Source organism: Microchirus variegatus (assembly GCF_963457635.1).
Source record: "Microchirus variegatus genome assembly, chromosome: 21".
NCBI lineage: Eukaryota > Metazoa > Chordata > Actinopteri > Pleuronectiformes > Soleidae > Microchirus > Microchirus variegatus.
Window position 1 is genome coordinate 19,542,449 of NC_139822.1, and position 27,848 is coordinate 19,570,296.

Consider the following 27,848-nt stretch of genomic DNA (forward strand, 5'->3'; position numbering starts at 1 on the left):
TATGACTTAGCATCTCACCGTTATGACTTAACGTCTCACTGTTATGACTTAGCTCACTGTTGTGACTTAGCATCTCACTGTTATGACTTAGCTCACTATTATGACTTAGCTCACCGTTATCATTTAGCATCTCACTGTTATGATTTAGCTCACTATTGACTTAGCATCTTACTTTTATGACAGCTCACTATTATGACTTAGCATCTCACCTTTATGACTTAGCATCTCACCATTATGACTTAGCATCTCACCGTTATGACTTAGCAGCTCACCGTTATGACTTAGCATCTCACCGTTGTGACTTAGCAGCTCACCGTTATGACTTAGCATCTCACTATTATGACTTAGCATCTCACCGTTATGACTTAGCATCTCACTGTTATGACTAAGTGGCTCACTATTATGACCTAGCCTCTCACCATTATAACTTAGCATCTCACCGTTATGACTAAGCATCTCACTATTATGACTTAGCATCTCAATATTATTACTTAGCATCTCATGGTTATGACTTAGTTGCTCACTATTATAACTTAGCGGCTCACTATTATGACTAAGCATCTCACTGTAACGACTTGGCTCACTGTTATGACTTAGTGGCTCACTATTATGACCTAGCATCTCACGGTTATAACTTAGCATCTCACCGTTATGACTTAGCATCTCACGGTTATAACTTAGCACCTCACCGTTATGACTTATCATCTCACCGTTATGACTTAGCATCTCACCGTTATGACTTAGCGGCTCATATCTGTAAATAATTAACGAGAAGAGATTTGGTTCAAACTCCAAAACAAGTGCAAACAGTTTATTGATCGTTACGATCAACAAGACAAAAAAAACCCCACAACAGTCCGATCGGCTGCACTGTAAAACCTGATCAGCTCGTTTGTCGTGTGCAGTGAAGACTGTGATTTTTTACAAGGTCAGTTTATACAAAAACACATATTCAAACAGCGAAGCAAAGACGGAGAGGAAAACGACGACGACGACTCCGACGCGTCTTTAAAAACATCGTCATCCATCTTTCATCCACGTCCTGTTAAATATGCGATCAATCTGTTCCACTTCAACACTGTTCTCTGTGATCAGGCATCGATAAACGATCAATACTCATCAGATTTACACGTTAAATAAAAGCACTTTTTGTTCCTGGTAAAAATCTTTTCGTCATAATAACTGCTCGTGGTTTTTGGCAAATTTGGCAAAAAATTTGCGTAGTTACCGGTCACTAATTATATAACATAATAAAGCGAGACTTATTCTTTGACCAGTCAGAGCGCGAGGGCGCCTCCTACTGGCTGTTCTTCCGGACACCTGCACGTACACGTCCCTTTAATGGAAACGTGACTATATTAGCGTTGGTAACAAGCGACTTAACCGCAAGAACGCACATTTTTTACGCCATTTTTTTTCTTGTGTAAAAAATACCACGAAAGCGTTTGTTTTAGACTCCGTTTTTTTTTTCCTAGCAGACATCAAAGTTTATCGTAAACATATAAGACGTCCAGGTGAACGCACAGAAGCTTCTTTTATATATCGTATTGGCTTATTGGGAGCCATGAAATGCATCTTTTATTTTGAAGAATCTTAAAACCCCGCGCTGGCGTTTCCATGTGTGCGCTACTTCTGGACGCCATAGCTCCGCCTCTCTGTTGCTCGGGGATTCGGCGTCGTTCGCGTTCCGTCTTTTTCGCGTCACAATAACGTACATTTTCTTCCCTTAATCGTCCCGACTTCCTTCATCGGTGTCAGTGATTGCATACACCTGGCATATGTACTAAAGCGTTAAGAGTCGATACCACGTAAACTGGTTAAAACAGAATGCTGCCCTCTGGTGGTGAGGAAGTACCCGTCAGACATTTCCCTGATTCAAACGCTCAGCTCATCAGCAAACACTGCAGATGCTATCGACCCACTTATTTGAATGAGGTGTAATAGATCGTGTAAGGAAAAAGGAACAGCGTGTAAACGGTAACGTATCGGAGCTGTGCGGACGTTTTTTTATGATAAAAGAGCAAAAAGCTAACGAAACAAAAAAAAAACGATCGCTAAAAAAAGACATCGGCTCGGGTTAGTGCATTTTCAGTTTGTCCCCGAACAGCGTCACGAAGAGTCCGTACAGGAAGGAGGCGGCGACGATGAGCAGCGTGCTGGACACGGGGCCCTGCGACAGCAGCGCCCCCAACAGGTAGACGAGCGCCAGCGCCACGATGGTCCTGTAGCTGGCGAGCGGGCGCAGGCTCAGCCTCGGCGTCGGCTGGAGGCTCCGCCCCGCCGTCCGCCACGTCGTCGGGCTGCGCCTCAGCTTCGTGGCGGAACCGGGGTCGGTGAAGTAGTGGCGACCCAGGCGACCCAGGAAGTCCGGCCGCGAGCAGAGGGCGTTCATGTGACCTCCGAACTGCGGGAGAAGATATCGGCGTTAGCGATGTCAGGAAAAGCCTGGGTTCAAACTTCATTATCGTACTGAAGACAGAGCAGGAAACGACTCCCTACAAAAAGGTGTTTCCTTCCATGTGTGATTATATTATTGGAGGTCAGAGGTCACATTTTAATAATTAACCCCTCCCCCCCCCACCTTGTCGTTGACCACAGAGGAGATCCTGTAGAGGAACCGGACCAGCTGAGCGTTCTCGTAGCTCCTGATGGGCTGAAGCTCGGGGTCGCCCTGGTACTGGATGTCAAACCTGCGGAGTCCATTTATCATCTGACACACACACACACACACACACACACACACACAGTGTCAGGTTTCGTTCGAGTGTGAAGCTAACCGCTCTGACTGCTGAAGCTAAACGCTCTGCCTGTGATGCTAAACGCTCTGTCGGAGTGATGCTAACTGCTCTGACTGTGAAGCTAACCACTCTCTGTGAGAAGCTAACCACTCTCTGTAAAGCTAACCGCTGTGACTGTGAAGCTAACACGGTGAAGCTAACCGCTCTGCCTGTGATGCCAACGGTTCCGACTGTGATGCTTACCGCTCCGACTGTGACGCTAACCGCTCCGACTGTGACGCTAACTGCTCTGACTGTGAAGCTAACCGCTCTCTGTGAGAAGCTAACCACTCTCTGTAAAGCTAACCGCTGTGACTGTGAAGCCAACCGCTGTGACTGTGACGCTAAGACAGTGAAGCTAACCGCTCTGACTGTGAAGCTAACGGCCAACTGCTCTGGCTGTGAAGCTAAACCGCTCCGACTGTGAAGCTAACCCCGCTCTGAAGCTAACCGCTCTGACTGTGAAGCTGACCACTGTGAAGCTAACCTGCTCCGACTATGAAGCTAACCGCTCTGACTGTGAAGCTAACCGATTCGAATGGGACGCTAACCGCTAACCGCTCTGGCTGTGAAGCTAATCAATCTGACAGTGAAGCTAACCATTGTGAAGCTAACCCACTGCGACTATGAAGCTAACCGCTCTGAAGCTAACCGCTGTGACTGTGAAGCACTGACCTGCCTCCGGCCCAGCTCCGTCAGGATCAGGCCGTTCTCCCCCTGGATGCTGTCCGGCAGCTGGCGGCAGTTTCCGTCGTCCTGGGAGGAGCTCAGGTTTGATATGAGCTGAGTCACCTGACCTTGGTTCAGCTGCAAAATATGATCGAGAAAAAAATAGCACTCAGCACCTTAAGGACAAAAATTAACCCTTCCTTAAAGTGCTATTAAACACAATATATATTCTTTAAAAAACATCAAACCTGATCAATAAAAAAGCGCTAACCTTTAAAATAGAATTTTTAAGTGTTCTGACCTTGAAGATGACACACAGGTTCTCCAGAGTTCTGTCCAGGAACTCGTGGGTCTTCTTCAGACACTCGCCGCTCTCCTCTGGCTCCACCCCGGAGAAGGTGTTGTTGAAGTCCGAAGAGCCTAGTCCGAACCAGGACAGGAAGGACGAGTTGGCCGCCATCTCGCTGGAGTGGTCCGATATCCTCTTGGCCGTCTGTCTGGACTGAGCGATCATCTGGATCATCTTCATCACCTGCGACACGGACACCAACGAGTTCTCAATCACATTCTGAAGTTCTTTGGTTGCTGATTTAAGGTTAACCTACCGCTGCTCTAACTGTGAAGCTAACCACTGTGACTGTGAAGCTAACTGCTAACCGCTGTGACTGTGAAGCTAACTGCTAACCGCTGTGACTGTGAAGCTAACTGCTAACCGATCTGACTGTGAAGCTTACCGCTCTCTGTGAGAAGCTAACCACTCTCTGTAAAGCTAACCGCTGTGACTGTGAAGCTAACCGCTCCGACTGTGAAGCTAACCGCTCTGGCTGTTAAACTAACAGCTCTGACTGTGAAGCTAACCGTTTCGACTGTTAAGCTAACCGCTCTAACTGTTAAGCTAACGGCTCTGACTGTGAAGCTAACCGCTCTGGCTGTTAAACTAACGGCTCTGACTGTGAAGCTAGCCGTTTCGACTGTTAAGCTAACCGCTCTAACTGTTAAGCTAACGGCTCTGACTGTGAAGCTAACTGTTTCGACTGTGAAGCTAACTGCTAATCACTTTGACTGTTAAGCTAACCACTCTCTGTAAAGCTAACCGCTGTGACTGTGAAGCTAACCGCTCCGACTGTGAAGCTAACCACTCTGGCTGTTAAACTAACGGCTCCGACTGTGAAGCTAACCGTTTCGACTGTTAAGCTAACCGCTAATCACTCTGACTGTTAAGCTAACCACTCTCTGTGAGAAGCTAACCACTGTGAAGCTAACCGCTAACCGCTCTGACTGTTAAGCTAACCGCTCTCTGTGAGAAGCTAACCACTCTCTGTAAAACTAACCGCTGTGACTGTGAAGCTAACTGTTTCGACTGTGAAGCTAACCGCTAATCACTCTGACTGTTAAGCTAACCACTCTCTGTGAGAAGCTAACCACTGTGAAGCTAACCGCTAACCGCTCTGACTGTTAAGCTAACCGCTCTCTGTGAGAAGCTAACCACTCTCTGTAAAGCTAACCGCTGTGACTGTGAAGCTAACCGCTCTGGCTGTTAAGCTAACGGCTCTGACTGTGAAGCTAACCGTTTTGACTGTGAAGCTAACCACTCTGACTGTGAAGCTAACGGCTCTGACTGTGAAGCTAACCGCTCTCTGTGAGAAGCTAACCACTGTGAAGCTAACCGCTAACCGCTCTGACTGTTAAGCTAACCACTCTCTGTGAGAAGCTAACCACTGTGAAGCTAACCACTAACCGTTCTGACTGTTAAGCTAACCGAAGCGATTGACAAATTCTTGCCCCAAAACGACGAGGTTCCTGATTTAAGGTGAACCTACCGCTGCTCTGAGCTCGGTGCCAAACATTTGTTTGTACTGACAGTCCTGGCCTTCCAGAGCATAGACGTGGCTCTTCACCCTGAAGCCGCTGTCCGTCACCGCCTTGTGTCGCGACGACAGGTAGCTGCCGCCTTGGCTCGGCGACAGGTAGCCGCCGCGGGAGTGGCGGTCGTGGAGGACGTGCTCGGGCTCCAGGAACAACTGCTCGCCTGGAGAGAGACGTGGAAGAAAAAAGGCGTTAAAACGAAATTTATAAAAAAAATGCAAGCCCTCGAAAATTTCTCATGGGTCCTTGAAATCCTTGAAAGTTTGTAAATCAAAAAAAATGCAAGCCCTTGAAAGTTTTTCTCATAGGTCCTTGAAATCCTTGAATGTTTGTAAATTTAAAAAAATGCAAGCCCTTGAAAATTTCTCATAGGTCCTTGAAATCCTTGAAAGTTTGTAAACCAAAAAAAATCCAAGCACTTGATAGTTTTTCTCATAGGTCCTTGAAATCCTTGAACGTTTGTAAATTAAAAAAAAAAAAAAAAAAAAAAATGCAAGCCCTTGAAAATTTCTCACGGGTCCTTGAAATCCTTAAAAAGTTTGTAAATTTAAAAAAATGCAAGCCCTTGAAAATTTCTCACGGGTCTTTGAAATCCTTGAAAGTTTGTAAACCTAACAAAATCCAAGCCCTTGAAAATTTCTCATAGGTCCTTGAAATCCTTGAAAGTTTGTAAATTTTAAAAAAATGCAAGCCCTTGGAAGTTTTTCTCATAGAACCTTGAAATCCTTGAAAGTTTGTTAATTTGAAAAAAACAAAACAAAGCCCTTGAAAGTTCGATGCAACCTAGAGATTTCCGATCCGATCCAGGCTTTAATGTCTGCTGAAATGTCTCCACAGGTAACTGCTCTGCTAGCTGGCTGCAAAAGGTGGAATGGATTTCCTGAACGGAGGCGTGTCTCGATGAGACGCGGCGTAATGATGCACGATCCGTTCAGGAAATCCATTCCAGAGTTTACAGTCAGCTAGCAGGTTAGCATTATTGACCAGGAGGCTAATCCCAGCTGTCACCGTTTTATCGGCAGATGTCCAAATTCGGGTACAGGATCGGAAGTGATAAAAAGTGGATCGGTTGATCCCTATTTGTGTGACGATCTTTCCTGGTTTTAAAGGCAGCATTGTATTATTTACATTTACTTCCTTGACACTCGACTCACCGTTGAGAATCATCTCGGCGAGGTTCGGCTGAGCGAAGACCTTGGACACCCTGAAGACCATGAGGGCGTTCTTGGCGTTGACCAGATCCGTCCTGACCGCTCTGTTCAGAAACACCTGGAAGAGCTTGGTGTACATGAGCAGGTTCTCCTGGACAAACGACTCCCTGCAACACAGTTTCAAATCCTCAGGGATTCATTCAAGTCCAATTCATTCATTCATTCATTTTCAACCACTTGATCCTCCACCACTGATTCTGAGTGCGTTCTTGTGCTTCCACGGTCCTCACCATTTGTCAGGTACAGTTCTGTTCTGGTCGGGCTGAGGGTTGATCTTCTCTCCTGTGTATCTCCACGGCTGGATGTAACTGAGCCACGTCTCCAACACCTGGAAGAACAACACACACTGGAGGTTTAAATGACGTTCACACAGAACCAAGTCTGTGTAAAGCTGTGTTCACACTGAACATGTCTTCATTCACTTGGCTAACTGTTAGCGTAGCTGTTGGCAAAGATGGCAGACACTGTTTACATTCTGGGACTGAGGTCCCGTCCCCCTACGGGTGGCTCTAATAAGTGCAGAATTAGCGATACAGTTTCAAGCCTCGGACCAAGTGTTTTTAAAGATTAGCATTACTTTAAAGACGTCAACATGACGTCACGCGCATCTTTTGCCCGGTCAGTCGTCGAGGAAACGCGCCACCTCATAGGTCCTTGAAATCCTTAAAATTTTATAAATTTGAAAAAAATCCAAGCCCTTGAAGGTTTTTCTCATAGTTCCTTGAAATCCTTGAAAGTTTGTAAATTAAGAAAAAAAATAAAAATAAAAATAAAATAAATGCAAGCCCTTGAAAATTTCTCACGGGGTCCTTGAAAGTTTGTAAATTTGAAAAAATTCCAAGCCCTTGAAAGTTTCTCTCATAGGTCCTTGAAATCCTTGAAAGTTTGTAAATTTGAAAAAAAATGCAAGGCCTTGAAAATTTCTCACGGGGTCTTTGAAATCCTTGAAAGTTTGTAAATTTGAAAAAAATCCAAGCCCTTGAAAGTTTTTCTAATGGGTCCTTGAAATCCTTGAAAGTTTGTAAATTTGAAAAAAATCCAAGCCCTTGAAAGTTTCTCTCATAGGTCCTTGAAATCCTTGAAAGTGTAAATTTGAAAAAAAATTAAAGCCCTTGAAAATTTCTCACGGGGTCCTTGAAATCCTTGAAAGTTTGTAAATTTGAAAAAAATCCAAGCCCTTGAAAGTTTCTCTCATAGGTCCTTGAAATCCTTAAACGTTTGAAAAAACAAAACAAAGCCCTTGAAAGTTTTTCCATGGGTCCTTGAAATTCTTGAAAGTTTGTAAAGTAAAAAAAAAAATGTAAGGCCCTTGAAAGTTTTTGACAAACTTTTGATAAATAGACATTAAGTGCTTGAATTTTAAGCTGATATTTAGGTAAAATCCTCCCCCGTTTGTGACGACGCCACCTGCTGGTTCACGCCCCGAATCGCTTGATGATTCGGTGCGGAACGACGAGCGAGTAAAGTTAAGACGAGAGAGCAAATGACGGCGTGACGCCGGGGGGGGGAAATGAAAATCTGTCTCACTAAAGACAAAGATCTGTAGACTGAAGCAGAAATCTTTACGAATCTAATCGACTTGAATCTGCGAAATCCGCTTTTGAATCGAATCGTAGAACCCAAAGATCGGAACGGAGCGGTGAGACGTACCGCTCTGAAGGAGGCGTCCAGAGGCCAGTGACCGAAGCAGTGCTGCAGAAACAGGTAGAGCTTCTGCTGAACGAAACGCTGCACCACCACCCTGCAGGAAGGGAGAGGCGTGACATCATCATCACCATCATCATCATCATCATCATCACTATTATATTATTATATTCATACTCAAAACGGACGGAGCCACCTTAGCTTAGCGTTTTTAAACGATATGCCATGTTAGCAGTAGAGCTGTGAAAAGCAAACTGTTGCTTGCACAACAATCCACTGGGCTGGACTAAACCAAATTAGTGGAAAAAAAGGGGGGTGTTCTCTGAAGACGGGCTGTTACCTGTGAAACACGGGTGCTCTAAAACGCCCCTATTAGCACGTGGTACTTACCTCCTAATGAAATTCAACATAAAAAAAAAATAATAATAATAATAATATTTTTTTTAAAAATTAGTCGACCAATCACAATTTTGGTCAAGTGAAATTTAAGACTTTTTAAGACTTTTTTTTTTTTAAGACCATAATGAATAAAAATTTAAGACCCATTAGATTCACAAATCGTTGAACTTGCAATTCGGCTTAGCTGTGGGCTTTCGTTAAGTTTTCTCCGCTGCTATGCTAAGCTAAGCTAAGCTATGCTATAACAGACCGCGGCGCGCGCACAGCACACTTAGCTAGTGGCGCTGGATAAATTCTCCCCGGGCGGCACAGGTGAACTACTTTAGGTCCGTGTTGTAGTAGTTGTTGTTATCGGCATCCTCAAGAATAGAAACATTTCAAAGCGAGACTGAAGTTTACGCACGTTATATATATATAAAAGTAACGTTAATAGATTTTTAAAGACCTTTCAAAACTGTATTTAAGACCTTTTAGGAGATTTTAAGACTTTTTTTAAGAGCCCGCGGAGGATACCCTGTTTACAGCCCTGGTCCCCATGTTGGTGCACAGACCTCTTGAACTCCTCCAGAGGGCTGGCCTGGGCGTGGGAATGGGCCGAGGGCGAGGACGACGACAGCCGCTCGGGCTTCAGGCTGCTGGAGAAGGCGTGCAGGTGTTTGACCAGCAGACGAACCACCAGCACGTGTTCTTCCGTCGGCGTGAAGGGCTCCTGGAAAAACACCGAGTCAACAAAAAGGAGCTCCGCAGACGACGACACCACAACAACAACAACAACAACCGCCGCCATCATCATCATCCAAACCCTCAAACCCTCCCCCAGCCTCAGCACCAGCCTTCATCTCAGCTCCTGGAACCAAAGCAGCCGCTCAGGAAAAGCTTTTACCCCCCGAAGCAAAAGCAGCGCAAACAAACGCAAACATCAGAGGCCTCGAGCACTTTGTGTGTGATCGAGAGCAGAAGTCCCACAAACAGGAAGTGTTTCCTTCAGTCTGTAGAATAAGACCAGAATTCAGCTAAAATTAGATTTTCTTCAGCCCTAAATTTGCATGTTTTGTTTCAGGAATTTTGATAAATGTTAACATGACATTAGGCTACGTTTTTAGTTTTTATGTATTTAATATCTCCTTTTTCTTTATTGAAAATAATTAATTAATTAATTAATTAATTAATTAATAATTAATTATATAATATGACATAATTAATCATGTATTATTAATTAATTAATTAATTAATTAATTAATAATACATAATTAATTATATATTATTAATTAATTAATTAATTAATAATACATAATTAATTATATAATATGATTTATAATTAATCAATTAATTAATTAATTAATTAATTAATTAATTAATTAATAATAACAATAAATAATTATAAAAATAAATTGTATTATTTATTTTTTGTTTTATGGTTTCATTTTTAATTAAATAATAAATAAATAACAAAAATACATTCATAATAAAAAAATAAACAACAATAGTAATAACAATTAAAATTAATAAAATAAATACATTTTATTATTCGTTTTATAATTTAATTTAAGTTAATAAAAAATAATAATTAAAGAATAATTAGGGAGAGAGAACATTAGTTTGTCTGTATAAGATGTTGGTTTTTATCTTTTTTATAGTTTTATAGTATGACCCGTTTATTTGTTGTTTTTATATTTTCTACAGTGTTTATTTATTTATCTCTGATGTACAGCACTTTGTTTCAGCTGCTGTTGTTTATAAAGTGTTTTATAAATAAAGTTGGATTGGATTAAGCTGTTAAATACTAATAAAATACTTTATCAGATTGCAGGGAAAAGGAGGAAATGGGCAAATATAATAAGAAATTAACATCAAAATCTCCATTAATCACTTGTATATAGACATTATATGACCCATAATTCTAATATTTAGGATAATAATCAAATATGGGACCTCTGCACTCCATCATAGCGAAGCTGCCGCGTCAGAATAAAACAAACGTGAGTCGTTCATGAAGGAAGTAAAAAAAAAAAATTGATTTTATGACTTAATGATGATGTGATAAACAAACGCTCTGGTTAAAGCCTGCGTTTTTGCGCTTGCGTCAACAGAAACACAAACATTTATCAAACACACAAACACACACACATGCATTAAAAACAACAACAACAAAGAAAACCACACCTGAAACCAAAACACATCAAATATCAAGGATACTTCTCTGATGACGAAAAAATTATCATTTCTTAAAGTTTTTTGTTTTTTTTTTCAAAACAGTGATCTTAAAAATGGTAGAAAAACCATTTAATGTTTTTACTTTAATCATTTTTGTTTGAATTCACCAGCCACACTCACCGTACATCGTACAGGCGTTAAAGGCGTAGTTTAGGTTGTTTTTTTTTATGAGTAAAACGGGAAAACGTACGTTTGTAAACCACTCACTCTCCCACACCAAAGCCCATAGAGAAAACCAGTGATTTTAACATCACAGCACACAGGCCTCCATCACTAAGTTATAATGTCTTATTGTAGTAAATTCGGCTTTTAAAATATTTCATTTAGACTTAACTCAGTGACACAGAGTGACCACACGAGGCAGCAGAGGACCAGCAGCTCCTGTGTCCCTGTGAGCTGAAATCGCTGGTTTTCTCTATGGGCTTTGGTGAAGGAGAGTGAGACGATGCCGTAGACTTAAAGTGACTTAAAGTACTTCAGACACCGATATGGAAAAATTAGATAAAAACCTGTAACTGCACCTTTAACTGCTCTCTGTGAGCGTCAGGCTGGTGATTCGGAGGAACAAGAGAAGTAGCCTTGACTGTTGTGAGGCTGCACTGACGGAGGTTTACCTCCAGGAGGCCCCAGAGGGGCGGGGGTGAATGAAAAGGTAAAAGTACTTGGTAGGTGTGGAGGCTCCCGGAGCCTGGTGGGGCGTGGGGTTGGCACGGCATGCTGGACATACTGAGGCGGTACTGCAGCAGCGCCAGCTGTTCACACCCGTAACCACCAGGGGGGGGGAGTGGGGAGGAGGAAGAGGAAGATGAGGAGGAAGGACGACAACAGGAAGTGGAGGAAGAGGAGGGAGCAGCGGAAAAGGCAGGAAAGGGAAGAAGTGACAATTAAAGGAGTGTGAGGAGGAAGATATATAAATATATATATATACGCGAGAAAAGGAGGCAGTGAAGGAGAGGAGGCAGTGAAGGAGAGGAGGCAGTGAAGGAGAGTGCAAACCAGATTTTAAAGAAAAACAACAACAACAACGGGCAAAAAAACACACATTCGGGGAGGAAAAAAGTGCAGAAAAACAGAAGAGACAAAAATAAATAAATATCAAAGCGGAACAAAAAGGTGTTGTGAGTCTAACAGACACAGGTCACATGGTCACATGATCACATGATCACATGATCACATGGTCACATGATCACATGATCACATGGTCGCATGATCACATGATCACATGATCACATGGTCACAGGATCACAGGATCACATGGTCACATGGTCACATGGTCACAGGATCACAGGATCACATGGTCACATGGTCACATGGTCACATGATCACAGGATCACATGATCACATGGTCACATGATCACATGGTCACATGGTCACAGGATCACAGGATCACATGGTCACATGGTCACATGGTCACAGGATCACAGGATCACATGGTCACATGGTCACATGGTCACATGATCACAGGATCACATGATCACATGGTCACAGGATCACATGGTCACATGGTCACAGGATCACATTGTCACAGGATCACATGATCACAGGATCCCATGATCACATGGTCACAGGATCACATGATCACATGGTCACAGGATCCCATGGTCACATGATCACATGATCACAGGATCCCATGATCACATGGTCACAGGATCACATGATCACATGGTCACAGGATCCCATGGTCACATGATCACATGGTCACAGGATCCCATGATCACATGGTCACATGATCACATGGTCACAGGATCACAGGATCACATGATCACATGGTCACATGGTCAGGATCACATGATCACAGGATCACAGGATCACATGGTCACATGATCACATGGTCACATGATCACATGGTCACATGATCACAGGATCACATGGTCACAGGATCCCATGATCACATGGTCACATGGTCACATGATCACAGGATCACAGGATCACATGGTCACAGGATCCCATGATCACATGGTCACATGATCACAGGATCACATGGAGTTTCCGGTACAGATGGACAGTGTGACAACATGATGAATTCTTCATGCGGACAGAATTTAACGTTTAAAAAGGGACAGTTCAGCACTTTTGACGTGAGGGTGTCGTCTCTCTTCTAGTAAGATCTTTAAAGTGATCTTAACCCTGGGTTTGAAGTGAATTTAATCCCAGGTTTAAGCAGATTTAAAGTGATTTTAACCCAGGGTTTAAAGTGATCTTAACCCAGGATTTAAAATGATCTTAACCCTGGGTTTGGGGGGAAAAAATCGTTCGAGACCCCCCCCCACCCCACTTCAAAACCCCTGCACTGTCCCTTTAATTATTCCCATCCCTATTGTTAAACATCAACACAGTGAACTCAAAACTGTAAGATTTGAACACAACAATAACAACAACACAACACAACGGTTAATGATGAGGGAACATTTGACAACATGCATGTGTTCACGACGCAGATCAGTTTCCATGAAACGTTGGACGTTTGGTTTGAATAAATAAAAGAATAAGAAAATGTTTCCATTTTCATATTTTTGAACAAATCTATTCAATGAACCGATTCTAATGATTCAGTTCCACTGAGTTTACGATCTTTTTGTCGGCGTCTAACATGCACACACACACACACGCACTGAAAACAACGACAACAAACACACGTGACACAGACGTGCAGCGGGCAAAAGGTGGCGACAGAGAGCAAGAGTGGCCATCACTGAGAACGCAGGCATTTATGTCAGTACGACAAAACGCACTCGGAAGAGTTTACGCAGGGTGCAAATCGCAAATAATGGAGGCCCAATAGTCAAAATGGCCGACCTCCTGTTGAGTTGAGGCCATGGTTACGGTCGACTTTTTTCTTCGTCCTGGTCGATAACATCTTCCCACCAAGTTTCGGGAAATTTGGTGGAACTCAATGTGCGCCGAAGTTATAGCGCACTTCCTGTTTCTTGGCGAATGGTCGAAATTTGCCAACCATTAGACCATCTTTCACCTTTTGATGCGTCACGTACAAATTGGCGAGTACGACAAAAACACACTCGGACGAATTCACTCCATTTACGTCGGGTGCAAATAGCCATAATGGGGGCCAAAATCCAAAATGGCCGACTTCCTGTTGAGCTGAGGCCATGGTTACGGTCGACTTTTTTGTTCGTCTTGGTCTAAAACATCTTCCCACCTAGTTTCGGGAAACTCGGTGGAACTCAATTTTGCCAGTTTTCACCGTAGGGGTCCAGGAACTACACCAATATCACATTTTCACCAGACCTGACCTCCATGCTAAGTTTTAATGCACGTTAACGCCCTCAAAAACGGATAGAAGAATAATCTGAAGGATAATAAGCCAGGAGTCCTGGCTAGGTCCCTAATTATCATTTTAGAAATGGCGAAATGGTAAAAACCAATCACAATTGATGAAAATGGAAAAAGACAAACAAAAGACCAAAAGTATATAGGATCGTCTTGGATGTGCATATACACGGAACCCGGGAACCAAAATAAGCGCGTGGATACGAGTCTGGCAGTATCCGACACATTCAGTTCTCTCAGGTTCTGTGATATTTACAGCGCTCCCAAACCTTGGCTGGCATCAAATTCAAGCACTTTTAAGGGACTTTCCAGGCCCAATACCGCCAAATTCAAGGACCGAATGTGGCAACCATCAGAAATGCTGTTTTGATCATGACAAAAGCTTCAAACCGATTGACCGCTACGTGCACCGTTTACCAGTTAGCTCCTTTAGCGGCGTTAGCGTGAGCCTACAGTGGAACTGGAGCGGTCAGGAAAAGAGCAGCGCTAACAAATAACCAGCGTACCCGTGTTACTGCGCATGTGTGCCTCTGTTTTTAAACTTTAGCGTTACTTCGGAGACTCGTTTTAACAATCGGGAGTCACGTAAACATGACGTTTTTTTAAGACCATAATGAACACAATTTATGACCCATTTCAAATCCGTGCTGGCAAAAAAGTACAAAAGAAATGAAGGAAAACTGGAGCCACAAATCGTTGGAACTTGCAATTTGTCTTAGCTGTGAGCTTTCGTTAAGTTTCCTCCGCTGCTATGCTAAGCTATAACACACCGCGGCGCGCGCACGGCACACTAGCTAGTGGCGGCACAGGTGACCCACTTTAGCTCCGTGTTGTAGTTATTGCTGTTAGCGCATCCTCAAGAACAGAAACATTTCAAAGCGAGACTGAAGTTTGCGCACGTTTTAAATAAAAGTAACGTTGATAGATTTTTAAGACCTTTCAAAACTGTAGTTAAAGGCGCCACATGTAAGAATGTGGCCGAAAAGGGTTACTACATTCAAAATTCAAAACACAAAGGTCTTTTTAGGTTTTCGTTTTCTCGGACGTAACTGGCAACCCGTGGTCGCTCGGCAGCTGAGACTCTACTGGTCGCAATGACTGGTAGACGGCGGTAGGTGGCGCCACATGACGCCAAAACATGATTTCAAAACATAAACATGATTTGCAGTCTGCAAAAATATATTTTTTTGATGCAAATATTTTGTCTGTACTGTTGTTGTTGGTGAGTTCAGTTTGTAATATGAACATTATTCCTGAGTCTGTGACATATTAGGAGGATTTTATGATTTATCACATAATGCACCTTTAAGACCTTTTATGAGATTTAAGGAGAATTTAAGACCACGCGGATACCCTGTGAGTCGAATCGTAGCCCCAAAAAAATCGGAATCAAAATCGCGAGACGGTAAAAGATTCCCAGCCAGGCGACACTGCAGTGCAGGGAGGGAGGTGATGGAGAGGGCGGGCTGGAGGTGAGGTGCATTATGGGGGAGTGTTTGAGTTTTCTTACCTTGACCTGAGGAGACTGAAGCTTCTGGTACATGTCCAGAGAGTAGTGATGGAGCCACACCTCCACAAACATCTGAGACAAGAGCAAGACGTTTTTAAGAGATTTAAAAACACACAAAAATTCAATGTAAACGATTAAACGGATTAAATCGCTTTCATGCTTTTTTTCCCTTGTTAGAGGCCGAGGAACCTGATTTTTCAGCTTCAAACGACACAACAGAGAACATCATCATTTCCGGGTTTCAGAAAGCGCATCGTTCAGCATTTTGTGACGTCGTAGGCGTCGACAGAGCGATCGCTCGACACACGAACGGATTGCGTCGGTAACGGCTAAAAGTGTGAAACGTACCTGTAGCAGCGTCTCAGACCTCCAGATCTCCTGAGCAGACGGGTCTGCGTTCACTGAAGGCTGATGGAAGATGTGATGTTTCAGGAGACTCTGAGGGCTGTGAACGCCGTAACCAGCAAAAGAAACACTGGACGACCTGGAGGAGGAAGAGGAGGAGGAGGAGGAAGAGGAGGAGGAGGAGGAGGAGGATGATAAACATAAGACGTTTTTGTCTAAAGCTCAGCTCGATGAAACCTTCCTCAGGTGTGGTCGTCGTACCTGGGTGAAGGCGCGGTGACGGAGCCCCTGGAGTCGGAGAAAGGAGAAGGAGGAACGCTGCCCTCACTGGGCAGGAAGTACTTCAGGTAAGTGTCCACCAGGACAAAGTAGGCGCTGTCTGTGGAGCTGCTGTGTTGACCTGGAGGGAAGCTCTGCAAACACAGTCAGGGTTGTGTTTTTATTCATTCAAGGAGCGTCCGTCTGTTTAGCTCTTTGTCTGACTTTTAAGCGCGTACTTGTGCCGACGCATCAGCAAAAATATCGAGTCACATAAGAATCTCGATTCTTATTTACTACGATTCAGAATTGATATAAAATGTCACAGAATCGTTTTTTTTTTTTTTATTATAAAAAGTAGTGTTTCCATGACGACCGACTGGAAAAAGACACGCGTGAGAGTCCAGCACCGCTTACCAGTTAGCTCCGTTAGCTCTTTTAGCGCCATTAGCACCTCCTACATAAAAAAGAGCAGCGATACAAATAACCAGCGTACCTGTGTGCTGCCTATGTTAAAGTTTAGCGTTACTTTAGAGAGACAATCTGGAGTCACGGAAACATGACGTCAATCATTACGGATCGCTTTGAATCGAATCGTAGCCCTAAAAATCGCAATCTAATCGTGTCGTGGTAAAAGATTCCCACTCCGACAAGACGATACCTGCAGCCTGAAGACAACACAACAGTTTCATCTCACTCGTGAACCAAGCGTCACACTCACCTTCGGCATGACCAGACAGGAGGCAAAATTAAACATGAAGAATTCAAAGGGATCTGAAGAACGTTAAGGAATCACTTTTTCTCATAATTTCTACATTATATCCCATAATTTCAACTTTTTATCTCATAATTATGACTTTTTCTCATAATTTCAACTTTTATATCTACATATCTTTTATATATACAAAGAAAACTCTGTAACTCGGTTACAAAAATTATTTCGGGCAAAAACTCTGCCTCGAGCATTTGTATTCTTATAATTATGACCATCTTATAAATATTATGACTTTTTATCTCAAAATTTCGTTTATATCTCATAATTACGACTTTTATTCTCATACTTCCTACTTTTTATCTCATACATATTACTTTTTAACTCAAACTTATGATTTTATCTCATAATTATGACTTTTTATCTCATAACTTTGACTTTTTATCTCATAATTATAACTGTATGTCATAATTTGGACTTTTTATGTCATACATGACTTTTTAACTTATAATTATGACTTTTATCTCATAACTTTGACTTTTTAACTCATAATTATAACTTTTAAACTCATAATTATGACTATTTATCTCATAATGACTTATCTCATGACTTTTATCTCATAATTTCCGCTTTTTATCTCATAATCTTGACTTCATATCTCATACTTATAACTTTTTAACTCATAATTTTGACTATTTATCTCATAATTGTGACTTTTTCTCATAATTATAACTTTTTAACTCATAATTATGACTTTATCTCATACTTATGACTTTTTATACCATACTTATAACTTTTTAACTCATAATTATGACTTTTATCTCATAACTTTGGCTTCATATCTCATAATTATGACTTTTTATCTCATAATTATGACTTTTCATCTCATAATTATGACTCTTTAACAAGAAGCCAACAAGGTGCAGTGTAACCACTGCAAACGATGGCTAGCGTAGCACAACAGCACGATAGCATCCAGCTGCTAATGCTAACGCGGCCGGCACACGCTAGCGTAAACGTTGACGTCAGCTGTTTTAATGTAGCTTACTAAGGGATGATAGTTTGATAGCTGCTGCTGCTACTCGATGGCTGCAGCCTTAGCGCTCTGAAGGTCTACAGCGTCACTAAAGGTTCTCTCGAGGTCTGAAGGATACTCAGAGCCAGGTTCAGGGTCAGCAGTCCAGACAGAGGGAACTGCAGCTTGTTGTGGAACAGTGGACAGTCGGGGAGGACTCCCTCCTGGATACAGGCCTTCACTGGACCCTACAAGACCAGACCAGACCAGAACCCAGAAGAGTTAGATAAGGTTTATTTCTGCAGAACATCAAGGGAAAAAATCTAAGTCTACGCCTAACCTTTACTACGACCTATATGAGACAATATAATAATAAGAGGAGACTTCTTACCGGGAGATAATTGACGGGTATTTCATATTTATACTCTTCAGCTTGAAGTTTATACACCAGCTTCATCATCGGCCCGCTGAAACAAAGAAAAGCACACGGCTCTTTCTCTTACAAACACTCACTAAAATGACAGCGTGATAGCGACAGACGTTGCGACACAGACGTCACACGGACCTCGGGTTCAGAAACTCCAGAACCAAAGTGAAGACGTTGCTGCGCGAGTGCAGCAGACGCAGGTTCCAGCCTTCGATGACGCCGTCCAGGCTGCCGAACACGCTCTCCACCAGCCACGGGAAAATCACATGAAGCTCCTGAAGTCACAACAACACCAAGACAACGAGTGTGTGTGTGAGTGTGTGTGAGTTTCACTCCCTGATGAGAGTCAGTGAAAGGGTGAAACGTTACCTTTGCAGGATATTCGTCGATGATCTTCACCAGGTCCTGACATCGTTGGACCAGAGGTTTGGTGGTGGCGTCTGCTTTGAGGTTAGCCTGGTACAACACACAACACAACACAACACAACACCACACAACACCACACACACACACACACAACAACAGTTAATGAGTCATTGAGTGCGTTTACATGCATGTTTAAGACGTTCCTTTCTTAGTCCGACTAAGACTTATTCAGTTTTCTTAATGTCATGTAAACTCGTTAGTCCGACTAACATCGAGCTAGTCTTAGTCGGACTAACATACCTGGATAATGCGATTCATAGTCCAATTACTCCTGCATGTATAGTTTGATTACTCCTGCAAGTATACGCTTAGTCAGACTAAAATCGGGCTAGTATTAGTCGTACTAACATACCAGGACATTGTGATTCATAGTCCGATTACTCCTGCATATATACGCTTAGTCCGACTAAAATCAGGCCAGTCTTAGACAGGCTAACATACCTGGACAATGCGATTCATAGTCCAAATACTCCTGCATGCATAGTCCGATTACTCCTGCAAGTATACGCTTAGTCCAACTAAAATTGGACTAGTATTAGACTGACCAACATATCGGGACATTGTGATTCATAGTCTGATTACTCCTGCATGAATACGCTTAGTCCGACTAAAATCGGGCCAGTCTTAGTCGGACTAACATACCTGGACAATGCGATCCATAGTCTGATTACTCCTGCATGTATACGCCTAGTCAGACTAAAATACTTGGACAATGCGATTCATAGTCCGATTACTCCTTCATTTATACGCTTAGCCCGACTAAAATCAGGCTAGTCTTAGTTGGATTATGCGATTCATAGTCCAATAACTCTTGCATGTATACGCTTAGTCCGACTAAAATTGGACAATGCGATTCATAGTCCGATTACTGCTGCAAGTATACACCTTGTCGGACTAGAGTCAGACTTCAGTTCAGTTCGGTTCTAAATAAAATCACCTCCTCGTCGACTTTTACAAATTTATACTTTAACAAATGTATACTTTTAATCATGACGTCACACTCACCAGTAGGAAACTGGCCTGTTGTAAGGTTGGCGCAGCCATGTCGGAGCCTCAAAACTTGGGTTTCTTCCAGTGTGCGCTCACTTGGTTCCGACCTGAGGGCGTTAAACACACACAGAAGTCTTCAAAAGTCTTGCTAAAACACACACTAAAGTGTTCACTGTGACATTAAGACGCCGAGGAGACACAGTGACGTCTGTTAAAGTGTCTGTGACACACACACACGGTCCATGTCAGCACGTTAGCACCAGCGGGTTAGCCTCGCTAGCTAACTTAGCCGGAACTAAAGCAGCGAAAAGTGACGCGGAGAGCAGCGGAGCTGAGCGGACAAAGTGTGCCGAACAAGAGCCGCAGACACGGGGGAAAACGGCCCCGTAATCCACGGGGGTGAATGTTTACCTGCTCCGCTCAGAAAAGCTTCACGAAAACGTCGGCGAGTTCCACAACAAACCGCGTTTCCATCAGTGACTGACGTTCAAATCCTTCTTCTGTTCCCGTGCCGTTTGACTTTGAAGTGACGCTGCTGCGCGCCACTCCCCCCTGCTGGAGACCACCGGCATTACACTACTAGGATCAGACCAGTCTGTGCACAAAAGTACTTTAAAGTGATACTTTTAAAGTATAAGTACAAGTATGTGACCAGAGAGTGACTTTGGTAGAAGTTGAAGTCACTTTTTTTGTATAATATTACTAAAGTAATAGTCTTAGTTTATGACGTTTACTACACTTCAGTATCAAAAGTTTTAGAAGTTGCTAGAAATATAAATAACAAAGTACAGTAACAAAGTATTTGTACTTTGTGACATTACCACACTGAAAACTAATAACACTAAAACAAATTAAATATTAACAATAATAAAATTGGATTTTGGCGTCCATTTTGGTGATTTGCATCCTATGTAAATGAGTTACACAAATCGAAGACGAAAAGTTTTCAAAAGTCAGGTCAGGGAACTGCTGAACTCCAATAATCCAACAATTTCTCCCCGGGGATTAATAAAGTATTCTGAAAATAAACCAAAGAGTGTAAATAAATGATAAATAATGTTTTATTTTTTTAAGTATTGTTTATTTTACATTTTACATTCAATATAAAACACATCCATTACTAAGACCTGGGTCTTTAAGCTTATTTGAAAATAATGAGGGAAAAAAACACATTTGTGTATAAAAATCTAAATTCTACTTTAAGTAGAAAAACAACCTATCAAAAATAGAGCTTTTTAATATACAAGGCTGTGAACAATATTAATAATAATAATGAGTTACATGGCAGAGTTAATAATAAGGTTAATTTCATGTGTGCGTTTCCCACTGAGGCCTTTATAGCTATGAGGTGGAGATCTCATGAGTGTAGACGAGCAGCACGTCTCAGAACAAACATAAATACATAACACGGCAAACATTAAACTGGGCTAACACTTACAAAGTCTTCTGTCGTCCATTTGTGTGAACCTGGTTCAGAATTTGAATAAAACCATTAAAGTATAAAAGCAAAGAGATCAGGCTGCTAGTTTCTGTAAAACTACGAGTCGTAACTCTAAAACTACGGGTCAGTATTGTCGAAAAAGCTAGCAATAGCATGGCACACCTGGCCGTCCTGTCAAAGCTCCACCCCCAAAATGCTAAAAAGCTCTTTTCAAAGGTGTAAAGGAAAAGCTAGCATCAGAAAGTGTAAGAAAACTACCATTAGCTGGCTAGCTTCTAGCTAATAACATGAATTTCTCAACATATTTCCTCAGTATTTAAAAGGCTTTTACAGACGTACATCTTCAAATGTGTGGAAAAGCTGGTATCGGAATGTGTGCTAAAGCTAGCTTTAGCAAACCTCCGCACCCTAAAACACAAGAAGTCGTTGCGTGCAGTATAAATGTTTAAGTTAGCTACACTTTCTCAGAGAATCGTTTGCTAACTGTTTGACATTATTTAGGTCCATAAGTGCGGGAAAAACTAGCATTAGCACATTAGCAGGCTATAGCTGATAGATCCCACCCCCTCTTTACTCTCTGATCAAAGCTCCACCACCAAAAACACAGGAAGTAACTGTCTCTAGTGGAAATGTGGATCTTGACGACACTTTCTATGAACTTCTCCTGTGACTCGCTAACACGCTACGCTACGCTACCCTGTGTTTCATTTGTCTGCATTTCTTTTTAACACTGGTAACATATTTCCTCGGTATTTGGAACCTTTTAACGATGTACTTCTTCAAAAGCATGGAAAAGCTAGAATCGGAACACGTGGAAAAGCTAGCATTAGCAGGCTACTAGTGGATACGTTCCTCCCCTCCCCCTCAAGTCAAAGCTCCACCCCCAAAACACAGGAAGTCGTTGTTGTTTGCAGTGAATCATTTGCTGAACTGATTGCTACTAATGTGAAATGTGTATTAATATTAAGTATGTGGTTACGTGGTACAGACAAAGTTAGCATTAGCATATTAGCCGGCTACAGCAGTTTTACGGTAAAATTAGCAGAGTTTGTGCGCAGGCAGCCATAACTCGGGTTATGTGAGGTTGGAAATCCAAGTCCGGGGGGGCGCAGAGGTATTCCCTCTTCAGGAACGCCCTGTGACCTAGCAAATTCCGAGTTCCTACAACAAATGGAACGCAGCAATAGCCGTTTTGTCAAAGCTCCAACCCCCTAAAAATCACTGCGGTGAAACAGTGGTTTTTAGCCGTACGTTTTTCCGTGAAGTGCTAACTTGCTTACTTGTGTAGCTATCCCTGCTGCGTCAGCGGTGCACGCCTCTCTAGTCTGTTTTGAAGACTTTGGTCACACACACCGTGATTATGCCATCAAGCTAGCCTGAATTTCGCTTGCTAGCTAAAGGAAACTACAACCAAGCTGAGTAGAACCGAGTGGAGCTCGAGCTCTAAAATGGAAAAAAACGCCATGAGCGAAACCGCGGTTTCACTTGCAGCAGCGCAAACGGCTGCACGACCCAAACAATAAGACACGTTGATAAAAACGATATAAGCACGGAGGCAAAAACTCTTCTACATTACAAATGACATGTTTTTGTCGTGTCTAAATACAGGATGAGAATAAACTACTCGTTCTTTGAATGAACATAACAGTCTTTCCTTGCACAGGGTCTGTTGTCCATGGACAGTGGACAGTGTCTTGTGTCCTGCAGGTGGACTACAGTGGGACCTCGGCAGGGTCGTTCCTCCTCACCCGGGCTTTCCTGCTCTCCTGCTTCAGCTTCAGGGCGCGAAGCTTCTGCTGCCGGCGTTTCTCGCGGTACCACAGCTGCTCGCAGTACTGGTCCACGCTCAGGCTGCCGGCCCCCGCCAGGTGCAGGTCTTTGTAGGTCTTCGGAGTGAGCTGCTGAGGCAGCCACGGGTTCCCGTGTGCCGGTAGAGAAGGCGGAGGTTGAGGTCGGGCCGCCTGACCGAGGAAACCAGGCACGGCGTCCCCGGCCGAGCCGGTCCTCCCCTGGTTGGGGCTGTGGTTCTGCTGGTAGCTGGCTGGGTGGAGGCCCTGGCTGGGGATGATGTGGATTTGGTATCGGGCCAGGACCTGGGTGTAGGAGTGCTCGTGGCTGGTGCAGGTGTAGAAGCCGGCGTCAGCCAGCTCCAGGCGCTGAACCAGCAACCCTCGCTTCATCTGAACTGAGCGGTCGTCATCGCCCTGAGGCAGCTGACGGAGAGAGGACAGAGAATAACGATCAAGGTGTTTAAAGGACTTCAGAGAGAGGGTGGTTTTTAAAGAGTGGTAGCATGAGTTAGTGATAGCAATGTTAGCGTGGTACAAACAAGAGACTGCACTCACTTTACTGAGAAATAAAGTCTACAATAACTCAATAACAAGATAGCTTGATGATTAGCTTGTTACATAGCTAACAAGATAGATAATTAGCTAGATATTTACATCGCTAACAAAATAGATAATTAATTAGATATTTAGATAGCTAACAAAATAGCTAAATGATTAGCTTGTTACATAGCTAACAAGATAGCTAGATATTTATATAGCTAACAAGATAGCTATATGATTAGCTTGTTACATAGCTAACAAGATAGATAATTAGCTAGATATTTTAATCGCTAACAAGATAGATAATTAGTTAGATAATTACATCGCTAACAAGATAGATAATTAGTTAGATATTTAGATAGCTAACAAGATAGCTAAATGATAAGCTTAATACATAGCTAACAAGATAGCTAGATATTTACATAGCTAACAAGATAGCTAGATGATTAGCTTGTTACATAGCTAACAAGATAGATAATTAGCTAGATATTTACATTGCTAACAAGATAGATAATTAGTTAGATATTTAGATAGCTAGATGATTAGCTTGTTACATAGCTAACAAGACAGACAGATAATTAGCTAGATATTTACATAGCTAACAGGATAGATAATTAGATATTTGCATAGCTAACAAGATAGCTAGATGATTAGTTTGTTACATAGGTAACAAGATAGATTGATCATTTAATATTTACATAGCTAAGAAGATAACAAGATGATTAGCTTGTTACATAGCTAACAAGATAAACAATTATCTACGTATTTACATAGCCAACAAAACAGCGAGATAATTAGTTAGATATTTACATAGCTAAGAAGATAGCTAGATGATTAGCTTGTTACATAGCTAACAAGATAAACAATTATCTACGTATTTACATAGCTAACAAGACAGTGAGATAATTAGTTAGATATTTAAATAGCTAAGTAGATAGCTAGATGATTAGCTTGTTACATAGCTAACAAGATAAACAATTATCTACGTATTTACATAGCTAACAAGATAGCTATATGATTAGCTTGCTACATAGCTAACAAGATAGATAATTAGCTAGATATTTACATCGCTAACAAGATAGATAATTAGTTAGATAATTACATCGCTAACAAGATAGATAATTAGTTAGATATTTAGATAGCTAACAAGATAGCTAAATGATTAGCTTGTTACATAGCTAACAAGATAGCTAGATATTTGCATAGCTAACAAGATAGCTAGATGATTAGTTTGTTACATAGGTAACAAGATAGATTGATCATTTAATATTTACATAGCTAAGAAGATAACAAGATGATTAGCTTGTTACATAGCTAACAAGATAAACAATTATCTACGTATTTACATAGCCAACAAAACAGCGAGATAATTAGTTAGATATTTACATAGCTAAGAAGATAGCTAGATGATTAGCTTGTTACATAGCTAACAAGATAAACAATTATCTACGTATTTACATAGCTAACAAGACAGTGAGATAATTAGTTAGATATTTACATAGCTAAGTAGATAGCTAGATGATTAGCTTGTTACATAGCTAACAAGATAAACAATTATCTACGTATTTACATAGCTAACAAGATAGCTAGATGATTGGCTGTTTTTGTCGATGGACTTCGGTGACGTCGGCGTGACTCACCGCTCTGATGTCACGTGACTCACTTCCCGCGTTGCGCTGCGACGTCGTCGTCCACCTGAGCTCGGCCTGAGGCAACCGAGGAAGACACTCCAGGAAGGTGGAGTTTCCCTCCACGCCGTACACCGCCCTCACCTCCACAGAGGCGGAGTCTGAAAACACACACGAGCACGTGATCACAACCATTTCATCTCAAAACACCGTCAATCACATGTGAGTGTGTATGTGAGAGGAAATCCTCTGCTTCTGTACGCGACCGCGTCCTGTGACATAAAGCGACGCCGCGCGGTCCCTGGACCTCACCGTCGTCTGTGACCGGACACTGACTCCAGGGGTCGCCATACTTCACATCCTGTCTCCTCGCTCGCCTGAGACACACACACACACACACACACACACGTAGAGAGAGTTTATAACATGTCTCCTGTTGTTTATGTTTTATGTTTTTTTAATTAATTAATTAATTAATTAATTAATTAAAATGGTTGGGGACACAGATTAATTAATTTATTAAATAAAAATATGGTTGGGGACACAGATTAATTGTTAATTAATTAATTAATTAATTAATTAATTAATTAAATAATTAATTAAATAAATACATAAATACAATATGGTTGGGACACAGATTAATTGATTAATGAAATAAAAATATGGTTTGGGAGACATTAATTTGTTAATTAATTAATTAAATAAATAAATGAATACAAATATGGTTGGGGACACAGATTAATTGATTCATAAAATAATTAATTAAATAAATGAATATATGAATAAATAAATAAATACAAATATGGTTGGGGACACAGATTAATTGATTCATAAAATAATTAATTAAATAAATAAATAAATGAATAAATAAATAAATACAAATATGGTTGGGGACACAGATTAATTAATACAAATATGGTTGGGGACACAGATTAATTAATTAAAATATGGTTGGGGACACATTAATTATTTTTTATAATTAAATAAAAATATGGTTGGGAACACAGATTTTTAGCGACGGAAATAAAACTTGAATAAAATCTACGTCATCTTAAGTCGACAGCGTCTCATGAACATGTTAGAGGCTTTATCTCACTGTTAGACAAAAATCAGTCATTATAAGTTAGTGATGGAGTTCAGCAGTGGATCAACAACTCCTGTGAACTCCTGTGTGCTGATGATGTTAAAATCACTGGTTTTCTCTATGGACTTTGGTGCGGGAGAGTGAGTGGTACCTCTTGGTGGTGGGGAAGAACCTGGAGCAGGTCTGTCCGTCCCAGGAACAGTAAGGGTCTCTGGCGAGGCAGCACTCAGCACAGTCTGTGCCGTACAGTTCACATCTCTGCAGCCTGAGCTGAGCCACGCCCACAACACTCAGGATATAGAGCTGCTGCTGTGGGCGAGAGACACAGAGGGTCAATACAGAGAGAGAGAGAGGGAGAGAGAGAGAGCTGCTGTGGGCGAGAGACACAGAGGGTCAATACAGAGAGAGAGAGAGAGAGCGAGAGAGAGTGCGAGAGAGCTGCTGTGGGCGAGAGACACAGAGGGTCAATACAGAGAGAGAGAGAGAGAGAGAGAGAGAGAGAGCTGCTGTGGGCGAGAGACACAGAGGGTCAATACAGAGAGAGAGAGAGAGAGCGAGAGAGCTGCTGCTGTGGGCGAGAGACACAGAGGGTCAATACAGAGAGAGAGAGAGAGAGAGAGCTGCTAGTATAATAATACAGTATCGTATATAGTAGTCTAATAGTAGTACAGTAGTATTAGTAGTAAAGTAGTATAATAGTAGTACAGTAGTATTAGTAGAATAGTAGTATAGTAGTATAATAGTATAATAATACAGTATAGTATATAGTAGTATAATAGTATAATAAATAATACAGTATAGTATATAGTAGTATAATAGTACAGTATATTATATAGTAGTATAATAGTATAGTATATAGTAGTATAATAGTACAGTATAGTATATAGTAGTATAATAGTACAGTTTATTATATAGTAGTATAATAGTATAATAATACAGTATTGTATATAGTAGTATAATAGTAGAGTATATTATATAGTAGTCTAATAGTATAGTATATAGTAGTATAATAGTACAGTGTAGTATATAGTGGTATAATAGTACAGTATATTATATAGTAGTATAATAGTACAGTGTAGTATATAGTAGTATAATAGTACAGTATATTATATAGTAGTATAATAGTATGGTATATAGTAGTATAATAGTAAAGTATCTAGTAGTATAATAGTACAGTACAGTATTAGTAGTACAGTAGTATTAGTAGTATCCAGTAGTATAATAGTACAGTACAGTATATAGTAGTACAGTAGTATTAGTAGTATCCAGTAGTATAATAGTACAGTACAGTATATAGTAGTACAGTAGTATTAGTAGTATCCAGTAGTATACATACTCTCTTTGTTGACAGCTTCATGCTCAGAATGGGGGCAGAGCTCTGTTTGAAAAGAGGAGAGAAAAACATTGACTTCGACGTGAACTCAAAACTTTTCTAAAAACACTGCTGTTCTGCTTGTTCTCCAGCAGGTGGCAGTGTCTGCTCATCCTTTAGGACTGATGGAGAAGTGAGATTCCTCTTTAAAACAAGTGCAGCACACACAGAGGTCAGAGGTCACTGTTCAGAGGTCACTGACCTTTGACCTGTGACCTTTGACCTCTCTGAGTGAGTGAGTA

General features: G+C 41.6%; 2 protein-coding genes across 2 annotated transcripts in view; both read right to left on the reverse strand.

The window, feature by feature from the left end:
• Positions 1-851: 851 nt before the first annotated feature.
• smpd4 (sphingomyelin phosphodiesterase 4) lies at positions 852-20,217 on the reverse strand. The gene is made up of 20 exons (XM_083907684.1): positions 20,163-20,217; positions 19,767-19,858; positions 18,705-18,791; positions 18,474-18,610; positions 18,300-18,375; positions 18,048-18,156; positions 16,903-16,955; positions 16,185-16,336; positions 15,927-16,062; positions 15,579-15,650; positions 11,395-11,532; positions 9,118-9,275; positions 8,174-8,264; positions 6,754-6,851; positions 6,467-6,630; positions 5,267-5,475; positions 3,748-3,978; positions 3,453-3,584; positions 2,582-2,710; positions 852-2,404 (listed from the first exon to the last, which is right to left on the reverse strand). The coding sequence occupies exons 2-20, from the start codon at positions 19,803-19,805 to the stop codon at positions 2,078-2,080; spliced, it is 2,538 nt and encodes an 845-aa protein (XP_083763810.1). The 5' UTR covers positions 19,806-19,858; positions 20,163-20,217; the 3' UTR covers positions 852-2,077.
• A 652-nt stretch (positions 20,218-20,869) lies between these two features.
• LOC310942312 (semaphorin-3D) overlaps positions 20,870-27,848 on the reverse strand; it is a 49,067-nt gene continuing 42,088 nt past the window's right edge. The window contains exons 14-18 of the mRNA XM_083907685.1: positions 27,571-27,612; positions 26,386-26,543; positions 25,463-25,527; positions 25,163-25,311; positions 20,870-23,405 (exon numbers count right to left, since the gene is read on the reverse strand). Of these exons, the coding sequence (XP_083763811.1) occupies positions 22,905-23,405; positions 25,163-25,311; positions 25,463-25,527; positions 26,386-26,543; positions 27,571-27,612 (915 nt within the window). The 3' untranslated portion in view covers positions 20,870-22,904. The remainder of the gene's footprint in view (positions 23,406-25,162; positions 25,312-25,462; positions 25,528-26,385; positions 26,544-27,570; positions 27,613-27,848) is intronic.

Excerpts from the sequence above, each read along its gene's own strand:
- smpd4 (XM_083907684.1), bottom strand. The coding sequence starts at position 19,805 with ATGGCTGCGCCAACCTTACAACAGGCCAGTTTCCTACTG. Across the intron at positions 18,611-18,704 it reads TCGACGAATATCCTGCAAAG|GAGCTTCATGTGATTTTCCC; the intron begins GTAACGTTTCAC and ends TTGTGACTTCAG. Across the intron at positions 9,276-11,394 it reads CCCTCTGGGGCCTCCTGGAG|GAGCCCTTCACGCCGACGGA; the intron begins GTAAACCTCCGT and ends GTGTTTTTCCAG.